Source organism: Carex rostrata, chromosome 11, assembly GCF_964058835.1.
Source record: "Carex rostrata chromosome 11, lpCarRost1.2, whole genome shotgun sequence".
NCBI lineage: Eukaryota > Viridiplantae > Streptophyta > Magnoliopsida > Poales > Cyperaceae > Carex > Carex rostrata.
Genome location: NC_135928.1, coordinates 8,766,599 through 8,787,273, shown reverse-complemented (window position 1 = coordinate 8,787,273; position 20,675 = coordinate 8,766,599). Strand labels below are relative to the sequence as shown.

Sequence of the window (20,675 nt, the reverse complement as noted above, 5' to 3'; positions counted from 1 at the left end):
TGTCGGAATAGTGTGCTAACTGATTGTTCTACAAGGCAATCCATATTTTGCACTTAAGTCAAACTTAAAAATGAGCAAAGCAACCCAATTTGGACCAAAACAAAATTTTACTCAACAAAGGGACAACCAAGAGTTGTGCAACCAAATTTAACACAGGGGTATGGTAAGCGACTTCCAGTGAAATTAACCTAACAAACAATTGATAATATTTTTGAGATAACATTGAATTAAATAACACCATCCAAAAAATAATTAAAACATAATTGGCATAAGTATAAGCATTTGAGTTAATACTTTTCATAGAAGTCGGAGGCAGATCGGGTGGTGTTGTAGCAGATGAACCAAAGCAGGACCAACATCAATATGTCTGACAAGAATTAAGGAATAACTTTTTTTTTTTGTATGACATACCCTTTCTGAAAACAAATTAGTACACTTTACATACAGAAAAACAAGTAACTTCAAAATTAATAAAGGAAACTCAACCACAATCATAGTTTTCCAATGAAGTAGGGAAACTGTTACCCCTAGCAACTTCTCCAATGTGATTTCAAAAATACTATTTTTGTTTCATGATTGTAGTTCACATGAAAACCAAGCACAATTATGTGTAAAGTGTATAAGATTTTGTGTTCAAATTAAAGGAAGCAATGCAGTTCAATGCTAGAATTCCAAAATATTTTTGTTCATTTTAGCTGGAACAAGTAGGTCTAACCTATTTACCAGTAAATTTTGTTTGAGGCTTTGAAATGGTTCCCAAAAATAAGAAAAATTCCAGTCAGTTTTCAAAATTACAGATTCGATTCCATCGAAAGGAGCAAGAAAAAAAGGACCACAGCGGAATTATAAAATAAAAGAGAAATTAAAAAGGGTAAAGAATAAGGATACTGAAGAGGTAGCGCTCCCACCAATCGAGCATGTAGAGACCCATGGTGACATTGTAAAGGTGGATCTTGCGACTAACCCAATTCATTTCTCTCTCCTTCTTTTCTTCTCTAGGCTGTGATCAGAACAAAAATAGTTTTAGATTCAAATTGATTTCAATTCAATAGAATTCAATAGAGATGATTTCTAATTGGAATCAAAATGGAAAAAAAAACGAATTCATTTCTAATTTTTGATTGGAAAGTCTATATAATAGAAAGGAAATGATCTCCCTCAAGCAAAAATGACATTTTTATCCTTCTTATTATATGACCAACAAATACAATAACAGTCTTTCTACCATCCTGATAGACAATAAAATTCAAACTGGTATCGGTTGAGAAGTGGTATCAATGGTAATCTTGATTAAGAGGATCTGAAGTCTAAACCGGTACCGGTTAAGAAGTAGGATAAAGTGTCGCGCAAGTTGTAAGAAACCATATATGTACATCAATTACTCATAGTAACCAGATACACGATTAATTCGCAAATTATTCGCGTTTAATTCGTTTTTTCGACGTTTCCGAACCGAACACCGAAAAAAACACGAAAAAAAAAATTTATTTTTTTATCTAGGGTTTTTTTGGTTTTTTTATTTTTTATTTTTTTGCTTCCTTGTGGTACCGAATCATTCCCGAATTATTCCCAAATCACGAATTTTTTACCTTGCCGAACCGAACCCGAACTATTCATTTGTCACTATGGTTACTACCACTGCTGGTACCCAGAGGTGGATCTACTGTAGCACGGGGGGGGCAGCCAGCCCCCTGGATTTCAAGTTTTAGTGGTGATCTATTGGTACCGATCGACTTTGCCTCTCCCTGGAAATTTTTTTGCCCCCTCTGGATGTTTGATTTGTAATTCGAGTTAAATTTAGTGTTAAAATCAAAATAAATTTCTTGAATTATGATTGGTAATATTAATTATAAGTTATAGGATCATAAATTATAAGTCAGGGTATTGAAAAATATAAGTCAAAATATTATTTTTTTTTATCGAGTACCCAATTAGTTAATGGGTTTAAATCTAATAAGTTATTTAAACCCGATTCGATATTTTTTTTGCCCACCGGAACCAAATCGTCTGCCCCCAGAGTCACTGCATAGTGGGTTCCCATATAACCCTAAACCCAAAATCACTTTAACCCTAAACCCTTTAACAGTAACCGAGCCCACCCCGCAGTGACTCTGGGGGCAGGAGATCTGGTTCCTTTGCCCACCCCTGACGAAAATCCTGGGTCCGTCTCTGCTGGTACCATTACATTATTTTTCTTATTTTATATATCTTATAAATCACTTGTCTACCCAATAGAAGCATGATACTTTATGCTTGAACAAGTTAGAAAAACAAAGATCAGGTATCCAATCCTGTACCCTTAACTAAAATCTTATCCTGAGTGAATTTCTGATGCAAAATTTTACTGTGAGGGAATTGCTTGCTGTCAGAATTTCTAACATTGCCATTACTCTATTCTAAGTTACCAACACTGAAATACAGATCTCAAATTTGGTATTTGCTCAAATAGAAAGATGCAATTAATTAGACAACAAAATACCGAAGGGCCTGATCGGAGCTAGTAGCACCTCTTTTGGTGATCTGATCGGAAGAAGGGTATGCGGAGCGAAGGTAATCTCTCTCTCTCTCTCTCTCTTTATCTCTTCCTCGTTCTTCTAAGATCGGATCCGATTCGATTGTAGAGAGAAAGCGAGGAACTTTGCCTGATATAGAAAACGGGGGTCAAGATAGGCGCTTTTGTTTTATTGTAGATATAAACCTTATATGATTTATAGACCGTCAGATCATGATCCAACGACAATCTAGAGCTGAAGGATAGTACGCCATTTTCTGTTTAGCGTATGGTCGCGGGTATTTTGACCAAAGGTGGAGTGCGCCTCTGTTGACTATTTAAGTTTACAAATTTTAATCGGTCAACATCAGGTTTATTTTTAGATATAATTAACTGTGGTCAACATAAGTGTTTTTTGCAATACACCAAAATAGGGAGGAGTTTTTTGGTTAAATAGAACTAAATTTAATATTTTGAGATGAACAAGTATCATTGATTTGGTTTTTTAAAAAAACAACTCCACAGAAATGCATTTGCTCCATCGATCCGCAGGATCAGTGGAGCCATTCACTATTGTTCGCTATTGTTTTATGTGATTAGATTGTATAGACAGGTCATAAAATAGCTTCACTGAGCAGCGGAGCAAATGTGTTTCTGTCTTCGGTGGAGCTGTTTTTTTTTTATAAAAATCAAATCGATGGTGCGGATTCTGTTGAAATATTTAAAAAAAATCAAAAAGGGAATTACGTAAAGGTTTATAATTTAAAAGGGAATTTTGCTTGCAAACCAGCCTGTAATGTGTTGAAAAATATTCCTGTTATTTAGAGCCATATTCACAGGATTTGAAATATTAATATTTCCAAAAATTGATAAATATCTGTTGTATTTTGGAAATTTTGATATGTGAAGAGTTTGATGAACATCAGTTCAAATTCAGCATGATATTCAATCTAGATCATTCAATCCGCATCGAGATTTGTGGGTGTCGTTTAGAATAACGAAATAATTTATAATTTTAATTTCATAAGAGTTTCTACATAAATTAGACGGTCCAGATCGAACATCAATCCGAATTTGAATGGTTAAAATGTTCCCTTCTGTGTTTATAAGTACTTGGTTTTATGGGCTAATAGGCTCGTCAGTCGTCATATATGGGCCATATATGGGCCAAGTTTGCCTAGAGCCACCAATAGACACGGAAATTAAAGGAGGCCCAAATTTTGTCTTGCTCTATCGACTTTCATAAGATAATTCCAATACCTTAAATTAGGTAGATCTCACCTAAAATATAAGATATTAGTTATTTTACAAACTATTTTGATGATGATGATATGAACATAGATATATTTCAACTAAATAATCGAATCAATCCTATATGAGGAAATCGATAAGTTTTTTTTATTTCACATCGATTTTATTTGACTTGTATATATACAAAAAAAATAAGGTTGGGCTGAGTGAAAGAATAACGAAACATATCATGTCATAACGTGACTAACATGTCGTAACGTAACCACGTTACATTACATCACATCAAATGATCAAAATATTTTTGGTGGTGAATAAAATATAACTGGTTACATTTAATTATTATCTTTACATTTCAAATTAGTTCATAGAAAATAAAAAATAAGAAAATATTGCACGTCATGTGACACTCAAGTATGTCACATGACCGACATGTGTAATATCGTGCCGTAACGTATCCGTAACGTGCTAATACAGAAACGACGTGACTACTTTTCTTCACTAATCAGACTTAGAGCTGAATATATGCAGCACTACATTTTTTCCCCTGTTCATTTAGTAATGTCTCATGCTTCCTGTATACTGCCTAAAATTGCTCATATTTCAAGCTCAGGTTCTGGAATAAATGTATTATATATGCATAGCTGACCGTTAGCTGAACCGGTACCAGCACTTGAAGGGTAGATTGCTCAACTGTTAAATAATACACACACTACATAGCCATGAAGCACATGTATAGTGCAAGTTACCTACTTCTGGATCATTTAATTTATACACATGGATCCAACTACTTCTGAGCCACCACCGCCATCAGTATCTCCACCGCTACCGCCATCAGTACCACCACCGCTGCCTCCGCCTCCTCCTCCTCCTCCTCCACCGCCGCCACCGCCACCAGAGCCTGATACGCCTGTATTTTCAAGGCCAGCTCCTGAGGTGTCACCACCACATCCAGTGCCAATAATTTCACCGGCACCTCTGGAAAAGAATGCTATGCGACAACTTCATCCACCACCTCCTGAACCACAGGTGCCGCTACTTCCACAGGCACCGACACCACAACGCCATGGATGTTTTGAATACTGGTATGATAAAAATTAAACCTTTTGACAAAAGCTGTCAGGAAAAAATAACCATGCATAATTAGCTACAATTCTGCTTTTTTTGTCATAACCTTGTAAATTCAAAAATTGCAGTTTGTGGTGCCTCTGTTGCTGTGGGCTGTTTGCCGCTTGCTGTCCACCGCTATTCGAACCTGCGGGCCCGTCTTACTGACTTACATTTAGTCAGAGGTCTCTCCATTTGTTGTGGTTGATTTACCAGTAGGATATCAAACTGTTTGGCTGTTTGTTCCAACTTTACAGTATGAAGTTTGAAAACTTTTATTTTTTTAGTGAAAGGAAGGGCTTCAACTCACTCTTCTTCTTCTTTTTTTTTCTTTTTTTTTTTTTTTTTTTTTTGTGTGTGCATAAAGTTCAGATGGGAGCTGGATTTTAAACCTGTATCTCTCATAAGGAGAGCAATGTCTATAACTAACTAACTGTAATGGACATTATTCTCCACTTAATTAGTGTATTAGTGCATTTGAGAGACCTCGCTTGGAGGAAATGGAATTTGGATTTTTTATACTTTGCTTTTACATTTTGTATGTTGTAATATATTCTAAGTAATTTTGCCAATAAATTCAAAGAGATGATGTTGTGCTCAGGGACGGATTCAGAATTTTCATCAAGAAGGCAAAACAATATTGAATCGGGTTTAAACCCATTAACTAATTATTAAGTATTCAATAAAAAACAATACTTTAACTTATACTTTCCAATACTCTACTTTGTAATTTATGATTCTCTAACCTATAATTTTAATTACCAATCATAATTTAAGAAATTTATTTTAATTTAACCTGAATTACAAATTAAAACATTCAAAGAAAGACAGAGTTGATCAGAACGTCCCGGTCTCCATAAAACTCAAAATTCAGAGGGAACAGAGTTTTGCTACAGCCCATCAAAATCATCAAAGAAGCTCTCCATGTGAAATATATATGAAAGCTATTGACCTGTGATAAAATTTGTATAGCTGAATGATCTTATAGAAAATTTTTAATGTGGGTTACACGTACCAATTAAATACGATCCATACAAATCCAAATTGGATGGCAATATATAATTACAGCAGAAAAAGGTTCCAGAGAAAAGGGATGTTGCTCTGCTGTCCCCAAAGCCGCTGCTTCCCGTTTTATTATTAAAACCATAAAGTGCCCTCAAATGGTTGTTATTAAAGAGAGGATTTTGTAATAATTTAATGGTCCTAAAAAGGAATTAAAAAAATAAATAAATACAAGTGAGGTTATGATAATATGCATATAAATATATTATGGATCGATTCGTATTGTGGATCTATATCTCTATTTTTAAAGTTAAAACATTCAATCCAAATTTATGTTACTCGGATACTCTAGATTAGAGTCTGTACCCAAATCGAATACCGATACGTGCCTGATACAGTCATGATATGTATCCGATACGGGTTGGCCTACGTGGTGTATCCTTACTCGGCCGATACTCCATTGAAACTTCTGAATACGGCTGGATACCCGCAAATATAGCTTGGATACGGGAGATCATCGCATGAGCAGCGCCAATGCTGTAGACCGCGCCTATAGACCACGCGCCGCGTCTATGGACCAGTTGAAAGATTTTTTTTCCTGCTCCCAGCGTGAATCGAACTGGGGACTACACTATTAGCGCCAAAATTCTTATTCACTACACCGGAGTATTATATGTGCTATCTTCTAGTAAGTATAATATTTCACTTAATAGTTAAATTAAGTTTTTGTTTTTTTCTACAAATTTGATTTAAGTTATGATTATCTAAATACAATATATAAAATAATAAAAAAATAATATATATAATAGGCGTATTATATCTTAGATTTTTTAAGATTGTCGTATTGCTGTATCCGTATCGTATATGATACGATACCTATACCCGTATCCATGCAACATAGATCCAAACCTATGTTACTTGGATACTCCAGATTGGAGTCCATACCCGTATCGGATACCGATAAGCGTCTGATACGGCCACGATACATATCCGATACTAGTGTATCGGCCTACGTGGCGTCTCCTTACTCAGCCGATACGGTCAATGATACTCCGTTGAAACTTCTGGATATGGCTGGATACCCGCAGATACAGCTTGGATACGGGAGATCATCGCATGAGCCGCGCCCGTGCTGTAGACCGCGCCTGTAGACCACGCACCGTGTCTGTGGACCAATTGAAAGATTTTTTTTCTTGCTCCCAGCGTGAATCAAACTAGGGACTACACTGTTAGCGCCAAAATTCTTATCCACTACACTAGAGTATTATATGTGCTATCTTCTAGTAAGTACTTATAGTTAGATTAAGTTTATATTGTTTTTTTTGACAAATTTTATTTAAGTTATTATTATCTAAATACAATATATAAAATAATAAAAAATAATATATATAATATATTTTTTAAGATTGTCGTATCGCCGTATCCATGCAACATAGATCCAAACTATTAAACATAATCTTCATAGATCAAATTTTATATTTTCTAGAATATTTTTGATTTTTTTAGATAGACAAAAATTTATTGATCTAAAAATTATGGACCACACTAAAGCGGTGATACTTATTATGAAGTAAACAAATAAAATAAAATGTGAAATATAGTCTTTTAAGTACATTTTAATATGAAGATCACGCTTAACAGCTCATATCAATTGTTTAAACTTTAAAAATATAAATATAAATCTGCAATACAAAACGATCCGTAATATGCATTACTATGGCCTCACTCGATATGACCTATTTCAAATACTTGAAGCAGCAACCCTGGTATAATTTTTTTTTTAATAAAAATAGAAGTTGTGCTCCTATTTTATTAAACCCTGATATAATGCTATTAAGCCAACTTGGATAGACCTCCAATTACCTTCTTCTTTTTAAAAAAAATAAAAAATAGGATTATAAATAACGTGCTATAGCGCTGTTATAATATTTTCAAACCATAAAAGCTATAACGCCACTATACTGTAGCGGTGCAATATGATCACAGCGTCGTTTTCTTAACCTAAATGCTATTTAAACTTTTGAAATAAAAAAAAACATACAAAACCTGAGACAATAATGATCCATCATAGAGCGTTTCACAGCCTCAAATTATTGTAAAAGCTTCTACCACACCAAGAAAAAAAAGAAATACAAAACCTCAGGCGATAATGATCCATTTTAGAGCGTTTCACATCCTCAAAATTTCACGAGCTGCACTTTTTTTCAAGTTGCAAATTGTTTGACCCCAAAAGATAAGTTGACTTACATTTAGCATTAAATGCTACCAGATTTTGTATAAGCTTTTGTCCCAGTTTAGCAGGTCGTATCATATTTAAACAAAAATTGGCAAATTGAAAATGTCACATGTTTTTTGTCATGCCAATTAAGCAATGTTATCAGAACCGGACCGGATGTCGACCCGAAAAATCTTCGGTTTCATGGTTCACTGGTTGGACCGGTGAGTCGGTCGGTTAGACCGCTGGTATTTTAAATACTTATATATTATACGATATATGTACTATTTTAAATATAATCAGGTTTCATATAATGAAAATTCAAACATACACATTAACGTACTATAAAATTTTTTTATCAAAAATAAAGTAATTTTTTTAAGAAGAGAAAATATAACACTCCATTCTAAATTTATTTGATAAGTTTACTAAAACTAATAAGATATATAAATTTAGGATTTTAGTATCACGTTTTATAAAAATATATAAATATATTTAGAGAAGTTTAAATTTATATATAATCTTAAATAAGTTCATGTTTTTCAATAAAAAAAAAAAATTTAGTGCTTTGAAGAACAAATCTCATAAAATATAAATAATAAAATTAATAATTATTATTTCAAGGTATATTTATATTATTATATGCATATGAATAATTACATGCCTTTGTATTTCATTAGGATTTTATAATATTTAAAACATAAAGGACCTATTAGAGAGAAAGAAAAAAAAATATGCTGTTGGGACCTATTAGAGATAGTGGTTTGCTAAACCCGTTAGGGGTTGAACCCGTTTTGCCCGGCCCGTACCCGTTACCCGTGGTACCCGTACCCGTTGCCCGGGTACAAACGGGTAGACGGGTAGACGGGTACGGGTAATAAACGGACCGGACAACATAATTTTGAAAAAAACCCGTTGTACCCGTACCCGTCTACCCGCCAACCCGTACCCGTCTACCCGCCAACCCGTACCCGCCTACCCGTACCCATCTACCCGTACCCGTACCTGACCCGTTACAAAATTTGAATTTCAAAATTTTTTTGGCGGCACCATATAGAATTCAGATCCAGTGCAATACCTGACTTTGTAGAATGAGATCTGAGTCATCAATTTTAATTTGGCATGAATCTCAAAACGGACTCCTATATCTAAACTCCATCCGGGATGTCCTTTAACTTGGCACGAATCTCAAAGCATAAAAATTCAGAAAAAAACAGAAAGGAAAAAAAAAAAAAAAAAAAAACCCGCCCGTACCCGGGATACCCGTACCCGTCAACCCGCAACGGGTACGGGTAATAAACGGGTAGGGTAGTGGTTTTGGGAAAACTACCCGTCTACCCGTTGCGGATTGTACCCGTACCCGTCCTACCCGTCTACCCGCCCTACCCGTTACCCCTAACGGGTTACCCGGAACGGGTCACGGGTAACCCGTTAGCAAACCACTAATTAGAGATGATAAAAAAAAAAAAAAAAAAGTTACTCTTATTTTCACACTTTTAGTCTTAGGTAACTTTATGAGTCCTAGGAATATGTGACTTAAAAAGTTACTTTCACACTCACATGATCTATTTCTCGTTAGATGCACGTGAAAAAAAATGTACAACAAGTATAAACCGGTTTTTTTTTAACAAAATGGTTTGCGGTTTTCAATAAAAACAGGTTAATTAAGCTAGGTTTTCCGGTTCAACTACATAAACGATCCAACAACAAAATCAAACCGGACATGTGACCGGTTCCGGTTTTTTCGGTTAAACCGCCGGTCCGGTCCGGTTCTGATAACACTGCAATTAAGTACAGTTGCACTAACTCTAATTTATGTCAATTGCTATCAATTTCACTGACAGTTTAGAAGCTTCAAGGAGAAAATTGTCAAGTTGACCTACAAAAGGTCTATAATTAATAGATAAACGGACTACTGTTTACCTTTTGCCCTTTATGGTTCCTTTTATTTTGAAGTTGGGTGTGTGCTAAATTTACCAGTAAATCAATTGATGTCACAGAATTCAACATTTCTACAGGAATTGGAAAAAAAAAAAAAAAAAACAAAGACTAGTTCACATGCAATTCAAGCACCCCCACAAATCTTTGTTTGGGTTGACCGTAGTATCACAAGAAATATACTGGTGTAGCTGTTTCAGGGGTTTCCAGTTTCCTTCTATTTTCTTACTGAGTAAATCATCTATTCTGTCAATATCAAACCTCAAAGAGAGATGTGGTTAGTATATCTGCCACAAAATTGCACCTATAGGCAAGCTTATAAACAGAGGTTGGACCTAAGTTTAATAATTTCAGGAAAGTTCAACGACACGACGATAACAACAACGTACGATATGGCCTATTCTACGGCTAGATCTGTCAGGTAAGCAATTTTTATCTGATTATTCAACAAAAAAAAAATAAGGAAAACTGTTTATACCAGAAACCAATCAAGTTCTGATAAACTATATGTGATTGCTCAAAAAAAAAAAAGATAAAGAAAACAAAAGAAGATTATTGTAGGAAAGGATTTCTTTTTGTAACATGATGTCTGGTATAATCCATCAGCAACAACATGTTTACCAGTAAATACCCCTTAAGAGCACTGTACCAAAGCCAGGTTCCTACTCTCTAGTATTGTACCTATAATATGGCAATGTTTCATTGCTCAGTGGTTATAAATTAATTAAGACTATATCAAGTAGACTATACAAAGAGATCTAGCTAGTATCCTGCATCCCATGAAGCATAATATAAAAAAATTATGTTATTAACCATACAAAAGTTTTTGCACCAATTCTCTGTGTTATTCTCATTTTTCAGATTTCAAGAGGACTTGACAGCAACAAAACAGAAGCCGGGAAACTCAATGTACCCAAAAAAGCAAACAATCAAGCCAAACAGGTCAAGGGCATACACAACCAGTTCCAACATGTCCCCATGTAAACCTTGCAAAACCCTAAAGGAGGGGGTTCTATCGAGGATTTTCTCGGAAGAATACGATTCTATGCTTGATGTCAAGAAAAATCTATTTGACCCGCACGGACCCAGAATACACCGATGGAACAGAATATTTTTAGTGGCCTGTCTGGTCTCACTTTTTCTCGACCCGTTGTTATTTTATTTACCAGCGACGAGTAAGATGCAGTGCATTGAGTTGACGACTTCACTAGAGGTGGTGTTCACGGTATTACGGTCTCTGGCAGATGTGTTCTATTTTGTGCAAATTTTTGTCAAGTTTAGAACTGCTTTTGTAGCTCCTTCCTCTAGGGTTTTCGGGAGAGGGGAGCTTGTCATAGAACCCTCAGAAATTGCTTCTAGATACCTTAAGAGGAGCTTTTGGCTTGATTTTTTGGCTGCTCTACCTTTACCACAGGTAAATTTGCATTTTTTTTTCATAATAAATTCATTAAGATTTGATTTATGGAAAAGGAATCTGGATTTAGTATAACATATATTATTTACTATCATCATCACCACTGCTCTTATTATTCCTCGTCTTTTTTTAATAAATACTCAGTTCGTAATTTTACAAAGTTATCAAGTGGTGAAACCGCTTATTTTCTTTCTGGAATTCATTTTTGTCAGGATCCCACAAAAACCTGGATGGGGAAATCATCACAAAATCACCATTTTGTTCTACCATCACATTTCTTCAAATGTAAAAATGTTCATTCTTCATAAAATAAAAGATGCAAGTAACACTAACTTGGTGGGGTCCTGAAAATGGAGTTCTCAAATTGGGGTCTTATCTATATATTGTATATAAGAGTGTATTACTTTATCATATTTTCCTTGATGATATTAATCTTGTACAACTTATTAACTGCATGCAGTTTCTGATATGGGTGGTGGTCCCCAACCTCAAGGAAAGAACAGTCACAAATATAAAGAACCTTGTTCAATTCGGCATAGTATTCCAATATATCCCGAGGCTATTCCTTATATTCCCGCTCACAAGAAACATCGTTATGACAACAGGTGTCATGACCGAGACTGCATGGGCCGGTGCTGCATACAATCTCGTGCTTTACATGCTTGCAAGCCATGTATGTTCAACAGACATACAAATCTCCTGTAGTTTGTAATAGGGGGCATGATTTTAGCATGGAAAAAGTATATTTAACTTGAAGACAAATATATATCAAGCATACCTGTTTTAACTTTTATGAGGTATGCTGAGGCTTATTTTGTCGGCACATATAAGGCCTCTGAAAATTTTGGCATTATACATCTACCAAATGTTCAAATCTCAAATATCTTTTAATATTTTCCTTCAAATATTGTCTTGATTGGTTTGTCTTGTGTTTACTTCATTAACAACATAATTTTGGGCTGGCTTAACCTTTAGAAATATATTTTAGGAGTGGTATGGTAACATTTCTTGCTTTCCAGGTATTAGGAGCCATGTGGTACCTACTATCAGTTGATAGACAGGAATCATGTTGGAAAGCGGCCTGTCGCATGGATGGCCCGCCATGCCAATACCGTTTTTTTGACTGCAAGGATACTGACACAAACCGTAATACTTGGTATCAATCGAGTAATCTTACAGACCTATGTAATCCAAGTAGTACCTTCTACCAATTTGGGATCTATGCTGAGGCTTTGCGTGTCAACTTGACATCGTCTCCATTTTTAGAAAAGTATTTCTATTGCTTCTGGTGGGGATTGAAGAACCTGAGGTATATATATAACAAACAGTTAATCAACTTGTGTTTGTCAAGTACTGTAGCACTTTGGATGTGTAAACTTATATATAATTGATTTTTTTTTCTTTTAGTTGTCTGGGACAAAACCTTGAGACAAGCACATCTGTGGGTGAAATAATCTTTGCAATTGTAATAGCTGTTCTTGGGTTGGTACTTTTTGGCTTGCTCATCGGAAACATGCAGGTAAGTATTATGGTCTTTCACAATTGAAAAAAAATATGGAAACTAAGGATAAATGAAAAGAGAGGAAAAATTGAAATAACATGTCAAATGGAAAATAAGAGGTGGAACCAATCAAATTTGCACAAGTTGTTGGATTATACTCTGTTACAGTTCACCCAAAATAAAATTGAAAAAAGTAAATTACAGAAACTGCTAATTATTTGTTGTCACTTGCATTGTTCAATAAGTGTGAGCTCTATTATTTATTATTAGTATTTTCTTTTTGGGTATTCAACAGTCATATTTGCAATCAACAATAGTGAGATTAGAGGAATGGCGAACAAGGAGAAGAGACATGGAGCAGTGGATGCACCATAGGAAATTACCTCCTGAGCTGATGCAATGTGTCAGGCGGTACCATCAGTACCGATGGGTCGCCACACAAGGGGTCAATGAAGAATCTTTGCTTCAAGATCTCCCTATCGACTTACGCAGGGACATAAAAAGACATATCTGTCTTGATCTCGTTCAGAAGGTATTCGACAACTTCCTGTAAATTTGTTTTTTTGAGAAAAACTTCCTGTAAATTTGTTATTCTCAAATTTTCTGTTACAAAACTGCAAAAAGAATATAGATTAAAAATTGTGAAAATATAAGCAAAAAAATTTTACATTTCAATGAAGTTGTGCTGTGTAAAAGGAAAGGGTACAATGGTACATGGCATATGATTATATTTTTGATGAGCCAATTTATCAGTAAACTTTACTTCCCCAATTTTTGTTTCTGATGTGGTTTTTAAAGGTGCCGCTGTTTGATGAAATGGATGATAGAATGCTAGAGGCTATATGTGAGCGGCTCAAGCCAGCACTCTTCACAAAAGGCACGTGCATAATTCGGGAACTTGACCCGGTTGATTCGATGTTATTTATAATTCGTGGCTATCTTGACTCGTGCACAACCCAGGGTGGTCGGACTGGATTCTTCAATTCATGTCGTATGAGCCCCGGCGAATTCTGTGGGGAGGAGTTGCTTACATGGGCCCTTAATCCACAAACAGCAGCTCTGCCTCTGTCTACAAGAACTGTCAGAGCTGTGTCAGATGTTGAGGCATTCGCGCTTGTTTCTGACGACCTCAAATTTGTGGCATCACAGTTTAGAAGACTGCACAGCAAGCAGCTGCGACACAAATTCAGGTTTGTTTTGTGGAGAATCTTTTTTTACTCAAGAGAGCTTTCTACTATTCTGAGAAAGGGCAATGTTCATGCATGCCTCTAGGAAATCTCAAAATTTGATATATAGGACTATAGGAGTATTTGTCAAATTTTGAGGTTTTTGTCAATACACATGAAAATTTCTCTAAAATTAGAATTTTAGCATGCAAGGCATAGTCAAAGAAGAGAAACAATGCATCTACTAGTGAGATCAGGTAAATGTAAGCATTGATCCAGAGTTCCAGTAAGTTGCATCTAACAAAACATAACTTCATCGCATCAATGATCAGGTACTACTCTAACCAATGGCGCACATGGGCCGCATGTTTCATACAGGCCACATGGCGCCAGCTAAAGCGAAGAAGGGCATCAATCGAGCTGAGGTATCTAGAAGAAGGGAGTGTCGACAGACAGAAGCCATACAATCCAGACACCAAAGTAAAGACTGCTACTGACGTCTTTTCAGGAAAGCTCATGACAAACAGAAGGAACAGCAGGCCAACTGCACATCTGGCCAAGTCATTGAAGAAACCAACTGAACCTGACTTCACTATCCAAGAAGAGAGCGAATAGCTGATGGTTCTTGTATAAATATTACTCATTTAACTTACTAGGTCCTTTTGTTCCATTCTTTGTGCATAATGTTGCTAGGGATGTCAAATACATCATGACATTGATGATGGCAGTCTTGTTTTATATATATATTCTAATAACATACAATTATTATTCCTAGTTATTTATTTTTTGCTTACACTTTTCTGTTTCAGAAGCAACACCATAAGTAACCAAAAAGCAGAAATGGCACTAAACAAATTCATATCATATCTCAAGCATAAAGATATCAGATGAAACAGTCATTCAACACACAACACAAGATACACCCAGAAGCCATGTGAAAAAACTGTTCAGAGAAAGCCAAAGCAAATACAACCCAAAATAAAGAAGACTCGCACAAAACAAGTACCGAGAGATAACGGACAATCACTTGGGGTTCCTCAGCACAATTATCACTGAATCCCCTCGAAGGAACATCTTACTGATAAACCTATCCTTGTTCACCGGAAGTGCTTTTTTCTTTCCTTTTCCAGTCTTTGGCACCTAAAAATTAAAAGGACATAGCAGCAATTAGCAACCCACACAACAATGACTATTTATTAGCTATTGCATTATTGGTCTACTTGTATTTATAGAACCGCTTCATTCGCCTGAGAGAGAAGCAGAGACTATTCTTCCTTTTTTTAATTAATAAAAGTGAAATGGGAGAGGAGCAGTAAGCCACTAACTGGTACAAGCATACTTGTAAAGTTAGATGCATCCTTCATTTTAATGGGATTACTGGATATATCTTAACTTTCTAGTTTTAAAGGGATATCTTTTGAGGTTGTGTACGGCCATGGGCATTAAGAAATCACCTCTTCTCATATTCCAAACTTAAAATAGTTGGTTTTGGAAATTTTACCTCAGTCCACATTTCCCTGACATTTTCTAAAACCATGTTGCAGTGGCGATCAAATGCTCTAACACGGCCAAGAAGCTTCTTGTTGTTACGACAATTAATCAGCACCTGAATTAAGGATCAAGATAGTAGATAAGCGAATATGTAGAGATGCTAATGGGTCAGCTCATCTTAATATGTAATTTTCAATCTATTTTTGTTTGCAAAGTAATTTCTAACTGCAAATACAACTATATAAACAGTCAATACTAGTTATTAGCTAAAACCAGTTCCAGTTTTGCAATAGTGATTCAGGTACAGAAATATCTCAGTGACTTTAGGCACCCTGGGGTCAAGCCTGGTGGGGGGTAAGAATGAGCATTCATTAACATATCAAACAGATAACAGCTATTGTTATGGGGAAAAAAAAAGAATATTTGAGAGAGATTTTATTACCTGGGTGTTGTTCTTAACACTCATCATGAGCACAGATAGTGGGCCTGTGCTGAATTCCTCTTCTTCCTTTTTTCCAGCCTGACACAACAAAAGAAGGTTCGCACATATTAACTATTGCAAACTGTTGCTTGAGTATTCGTGCAGCGCAATTTAGACAGGCAACCAACAAAACCAATGTTTATGAAAAGCTATGGGATATTCTCAGTCCTATTTCCTAGAATATACAGAAATTCTCCAAAAATAGGGGTTTGGGTGGAAGGGACATGCTTTGCATTTTTTTTTTTTTTTGATAAAAGCACAATAAAGCCCTAGTCAATTTCAGCTATGCAAATAAAATCCAATCAAGCCAATAAAAAGAAGAAACAAAATTTCAGATCCGGCAGGTATATCTCCAAATGACAAATTGGTACAGTATTATAAGTTGTAATTGAATTGAAAGTCCTTGTGGAACAACTTACATTAGGATCATCAATTTCCATTGATGCTAGGAAGTATTATATGATCCTACAAGGAAAAAATTACCAGAAAAACCTCCATTAGTTCACAGATAAGTAGAAACAGCAACCAGTTGAAATCGGATTCAAATGGCAGAAACACAACTTATAAGTACAAAAAAATAAGCAAAATTACTAAACAAACAAAACCTAAAAGATGTTCAAAAGACCTAATCAGCACCTAATAATCGCTTAAAATGATAAAGAGAGAAGGAGAGAATACCTCTATCGATCGAGAAACCTGGAGTTTTTGCTCGCAAAACGAAAACCCTAGAGGAGGGAAAAGGGTTTTTGAGATTTGCTACTGGCAGGTTCAAGTTCGACAACAGCACGCAGATGAAAACCAAAAAGTAAAAATAGAAAGAAATAAGAAAAGAGACCATTGGGCTGAGCTTGGGCTGGGCTTGGGCTGGGCTTCTATTGGTGTAATCAGTTGACGACTATTTGATTTACCTTGCCATTTACAGGCCTTATCACTTGGGCTGGGCTTCTATTGGTGTAATAGTTCCTTTTGTCGAAACAGTTTGTTATCATCACCAACGTGGCGTGGTACTAACACGATTTGGCCACGTTACGTTGCAGTTTTTAATTGAAAAAAAAAAAGTTACGCAATGTGACGTGATGGACTTGACTAAAATATATAAAAGATAATTATGTAGTGTGTGATCAATGGCGTGATATGACGTAACTAACACGTTATAACTTGATCATATTAGTTACGGTTTGTGCTTGAAAAAAAAAAATTACGTAATGTAACGTGATGAGACTTGATTAAAATAGAAAAGGATGGTCATGTCACCAAAATAGTTATGTTACATGTGGACATGATCCGTAACGTGATATGATATAACTGACATGTTGTAACTTGGTCATATCACACTACGGTCCGTGAATAAAAAAAAAATTATGTAATATGACATGACTTGACTTGATTAAAATGATGAAGGACAATCACATCATCCGAATTATCACGTCATGTGTGGTCACAATATGTAATTGTGATATGACATAACTAACATATTGTGACTTTGTCACGTCACGTCACATTACGGTTAGTGAAGAATAGTCGCATCATCTGAATAATCACAACGTGACCACAAGTGACGTTATCAAACGTAACTGATCATATTTAATTATTTTTTATATTCAAGTTATTACATAAAAATAAATAAATCTAAGATGGTAAAAATAAGAAAATATTGCAAAATTAATTAAAATAAAAAGTAATTTTGGAAAAACTAATTACGTAGTACAACCAAGGCAGTTTACATAACATATCATTTTTAATCAAAAGAAATATATCACGCAAATAAACACGTCATGTAACACACAAGTCACATAAAATAAAATGTACTATAACATAACCGTAATTTGCTGTGATAAAACAGATAATGACGTGACTAATTTCTTTTGCTACTTTGTTGAAATATTTTGCAATAGATTCGGAGTTCTATTAATATATTTTATGGGATTTTTGTATAACTATATTTTGTGAGATCATGCTTTACAGAACAGAGCAAGCCAAGCCAATAAGTCATGTATCATATGCTGCCCCAGTCAACTGCTACCAACAATACCTTGTCGGCTCCGAAGTTGTATGTATTTTATTTTCTGTCATAAAAGCAGGAAGGCATATCTTGTTCATCAAAACAAGCTACAATGATTCAAGTACACCCTGTAGCCTCTTAGATTAAAAAAAAAAAAAAAAAATTCAAATTCAAATAATTTTTGTTTGTAGACATTCATATTTCTTTCAAAAATATTATTGATTACAAGACCTTTTATTGTTCATGGTTAATTTTTTTTTCTTTTTTTTTTAAATAAAATTGAAAGTCAAGTTATCTAACTATTTTTATATTACATGAGATTCTATTTAGATTTTAAATATGCGATATTTTTTACATAAGATAATACAGGACTATGATTAGGAGTGGAGCCAAGAAATAAACTTAGGTGAAGTAAAATTTTTGAGGTAGAACATAATTGTATAATTATTTTGAACAAATAAATAATTTTGATATTCTCTCTGGAAAAAAAAACATGATAAAAGAAGCATATTTGAAAAAAAAAAAAAAATAGCTTTCCAAAATGCATCAAAGTTTAGGCTTATTAGCGCTGGGTTTAAACCGATGACGCTTGATTGAAGAAAGAAGAAGATATATTTTAAATTACTGTTATCTTTCTATTTTTAGATTAACAATCATAAACTTAGTGCTGCTCATCATCTCGCGAAAACAACACTTATGCTATTGCATGCCTTCTATTTAAGCTATAGTGTATATACTGTGTAATTAATTAATTCTACATTTAAGCTAGAATTAATATAGTTATTGGTACTGTGCATTTCACCGACAAGGCGACGAGGCACATGGACTGTCGTTGATCTCCAAGGTTTTCTTCTGTTTGAATTTTATAATTTTTAATATTAGAATATGGTCAACAAAATTTAGTATGGGCTTCCACGGTTGAAACCAGTGTTGTAGAAAACGTCCGTTCGCCGATTAATAGTCCGATTAGTCGTTGGCGGTAACTAAATTATTACAGAATTTTTTTGACTAATTGATCAATTATTTTCAATTATGACCGATTAATTAATTAGCGGTAACATGTCCATTCGATAACCGTATACCGTTATTTCCAACACTGGTTGAGACTAGGGGAGTAGGGGTGTCATTGCCCTTTTAACCGTTTACCCTATTTATACCTTATTTGACAAAGTGGGTATCGGTAAAAAAAAATTCATTAGTTTATCGGGTATGGGTATTTTTAAGGATATTTTTTTATTAGCTAAACGGGTAAGGATACGAGTAAATACTATTTTGTATCCGTTACTCGGTAATTATATAAAATAAAATTATATGGCAATGTTTTCGCAATAATTAATGATGGTAAAATTTATTTCCGAAATATTTCGTATGATAATATTTGAGCATAATTAGTTATGTACTTTTGTTATTTAGTGTATTCTTTTGCAATACAAAATGTTAAACATGTTACTTTTATTTGCATAGTTTGTTATTTAGTTAAATATTGAATTTTTCCAAGAGTTATTTATGTTTTTAAATTATCTTACTTCATAATAAAAAATAATTTAGTTCGAATTGATTACACATTGTTTTCTTTTTTTTTTGCAAAGGAATGAGTTTTGATATTCAATTTGTATTAAAATTAATTATTCTATTAGTATTATTTGTTATTCATTCGTTACTGTTTCATTACCTGATAATTTAACAGATAAGAATAGGGTAGGATAATGTCAATCTTAATAGGTAAATGTAGGATGTGGATAAGATCAATTTTTAATGAGTATGAGTATGAAAATGCTTCCACCCTATCTATAATTCGTATCGTAACTATTGACACCTCTAGTAGAGACTAGTGTTGTAAAAAACGTCTGTTTAGGCCGATTATTCGGCCGATTAGTCGTTGGCGGTGACCTAACCGTCACGGATTTCCACGATTAATCAGCCAATTATTTCCGATTATGATCAATTATTCTCGATTAATTGTTTAGCGATACTCTGTCCGTCCGATAACCGCATACTGTTATTTACAATACTGCTTGAGACATGTTATGGTTTTGAAAAGATCATCTTAAATTTTTAATAACTCTTATTAACTGTACTGTTTAAACCCAGCGCTAAACCCTAAACTTGGATGCATTTTGGAAAGCTAAACCATGTGAAGCTTTGACAAACCACACACAAGTACACATCCCCAGAAACTGCGATCCATTCACTCATCATTACATATTAATTATTTAATTAAGCACTGAGAAATAATTTTTAGTTTACATGTGGGGTAAATTTCAATAGTCAAAGTGCCAACATAGATACTAATTATAACTCTAATGATATTGAGATTGTAAGAAATACTTAAAGAGTAATATCATTTGGGCCTTTGGCCTTTTTTCAAGAAAAAAATGAGTTAAAACTTAAAACTAAATACGGATACGGTTTTATGCGTATAGATATATGTCATGTATTTTAATAATTATTATTAAAAAACTCACAAATTTACTCATTTTATTGCTTTTTTATATTAAAACTCATTTTATTCTTTATTAAAATAATAAAAAATTGTAGTTTGTTTAAGAAAAATGTCAATCTTATAAGATACCCATTCCATCATTTATCATTTATAAAATACCAATCTTGCCTTCGAAA

The 20,675-nt window shown here is 34.4% G+C and overlaps 4 protein-coding genes across 7 annotated transcripts; 2 read left to right on the top strand and 2 right to left on the bottom strand.

Moving 5' to 3' along the window:
• Window positions 1-287: 287 nt before the first annotated feature.
• LOC144561640 (uncharacterized) lies at window positions 288-2,648 on the bottom strand. Its single transcript, XM_078310659.1, has 3 exons — window positions 2,480-2,648; window positions 889-1,000; window positions 288-367 (listed from the first exon to the last, which is right to left on the bottom strand). The coding sequence occupies exons 2-3, from the start codon at window positions 971-973 to the stop codon at window positions 288-290; spliced, it is 165 nt and encodes a 54-aa protein (XP_078166785.1). The 5' UTR covers window positions 974-1,000; window positions 2,480-2,648.
• A 1,832-nt stretch (window positions 2,649-4,480) lies between these two features.
• LOC144562353 (uncharacterized) lies at window positions 4,481-5,358 on the top strand. Its single transcript, XM_078311568.1, has 2 exons — window positions 4,481-4,824; window positions 4,936-5,358. Exons 1-2 carry the CDS (start codon window positions 4,517-4,519, stop codon window positions 5,012-5,014), a joined length of 387 nt encoding a protein of 128 aa, XP_078167694.1. The 5' UTR covers window positions 4,481-4,516; the 3' UTR covers window positions 5,015-5,358.
• Window positions 5,359-10,354: 4,996 nt separating this feature from the next.
• CNGC15 (cyclic nucleotide-gated channel 15) lies at window positions 10,355-14,864 on the top strand. Of its 3 annotated transcripts, XM_078310655.1 has the most exons (8): window positions 10,355-10,422; window positions 10,863-11,415; window positions 11,876-12,088; window positions 12,435-12,724; window positions 12,823-12,934; window positions 13,212-13,448; window positions 13,715-14,106; window positions 14,415-14,864. In XM_078310655.1, exons 1-8 carry the CDS (start codon window positions 10,394-10,396, stop codon window positions 14,695-14,697), a joined length of 2,109 nt encoding a protein of 702 aa, XP_078166781.1. In that variant the 5' UTR covers window positions 10,355-10,393; the 3' UTR covers window positions 14,698-14,864. The 3 variants fall into 3 exon arrangements, with proteins under 3 accessions (XP_078166781.1, XP_078166782.1, XP_078166780.1); XM_078310656.1 differs by lacking the exon at window positions 10,355-10,422 and having other exon boundaries at window positions 10,468-11,415; window positions 14,461-14,615; XM_078310654.1 differs by lacking the exon at window positions 10,355-10,422 and having other exon boundaries at window positions 10,474-11,415.
• Window positions 14,865-14,923: 59 nt separating this feature from the next.
• Window positions 14,924-16,860, bottom strand: LOC144561638 (uncharacterized). 2 transcript variants are annotated; one of them, XM_078310657.1, is made up of 5 exons: window positions 16,733-16,860; window positions 16,474-16,519; window positions 16,016-16,093; window positions 15,584-15,688; window positions 14,924-15,222 (listed from the first exon to the last, which is right to left on the bottom strand). In XM_078310657.1, the coding sequence occupies exons 2-5, from the start codon at window positions 16,492-16,494 to the stop codon at window positions 15,106-15,108; spliced, it is 321 nt and encodes a 106-aa protein (XP_078166783.1). In that variant the 5' UTR covers window positions 16,495-16,519; window positions 16,733-16,860; the 3' UTR covers window positions 14,924-15,105. The 2 variants fall into 2 exon arrangements, with proteins under 2 accessions (XP_078166783.1, XP_078166784.1); XM_078310658.1 differs by having other exon boundaries at window positions 16,691-16,816.
• Between the last annotated feature and the right edge of the window lie 3,815 nt (window positions 16,861-20,675).

Bases quoted from the DNA above. Each gene is read 5' to 3' on its own strand.
- LOC144561640 (XM_078310659.1), bottom strand. From the start codon at position 973: ATGAATTGGGTTAGTCGCAAGATCCACCTTTACAATGTCACCATGGGT. The intron at 368-888 runs GTATCCTTATTC...AATTCTTGTCAG, and splicing joins GTGGGAGCGCTACCTCTTCA to ACATATTGATGTTGGTCCTG.
- LOC144562353 (XM_078311568.1), top strand. From the start codon at position 4,517: ATGGATCCAACTACTTCTGAGCCACCACCGCCATCAGTATCTCCACCG. The intron at 4,825-4,935 runs GTATGATAAAAA...CAAAAATTGCAG, and splicing joins CATGGATGTTTTGAATACTG to TTTGTGGTGCCTCTGTTGCT.
- CNGC15 (XM_078310654.1), top strand. From the start codon at position 10,804: ATGTTATTAACCATACAAAAGTTTTTGCACCAATTCTCTGTGTTATTC. The intron at 11,416-11,875 runs GTAAATTTGCAT...AACTGCATGCAG, and splicing joins CTGCTCTACCTTTACCACAG to TTTCTGATATGGGTGGTGGT. The intron at 12,935-13,211 runs GTAAGTATTATG...GGTATTCAACAG, and splicing joins TGCTCATCGGAAACATGCAG to TCATATTTGCAATCAACAAT.
- LOC144561638 (XM_078310657.1), bottom strand. From the start codon at position 16,494: ATGGAAATTGATGATCCTAAT. The intron at 16,094-16,473 runs GTAAGTTGTTCC...TTGTTGTGTCAG, and splicing joins TGGAAATTGATGATCCTAAT to GCTGGAAAAAAGGAAGAAGA. The intron at 15,689-16,015 runs GTAATAAAATCT...TCCTTAATTCAG, and splicing joins GTGTTAAGAACAACACCCAG to GTGCTGATTAATTGTCGTAA.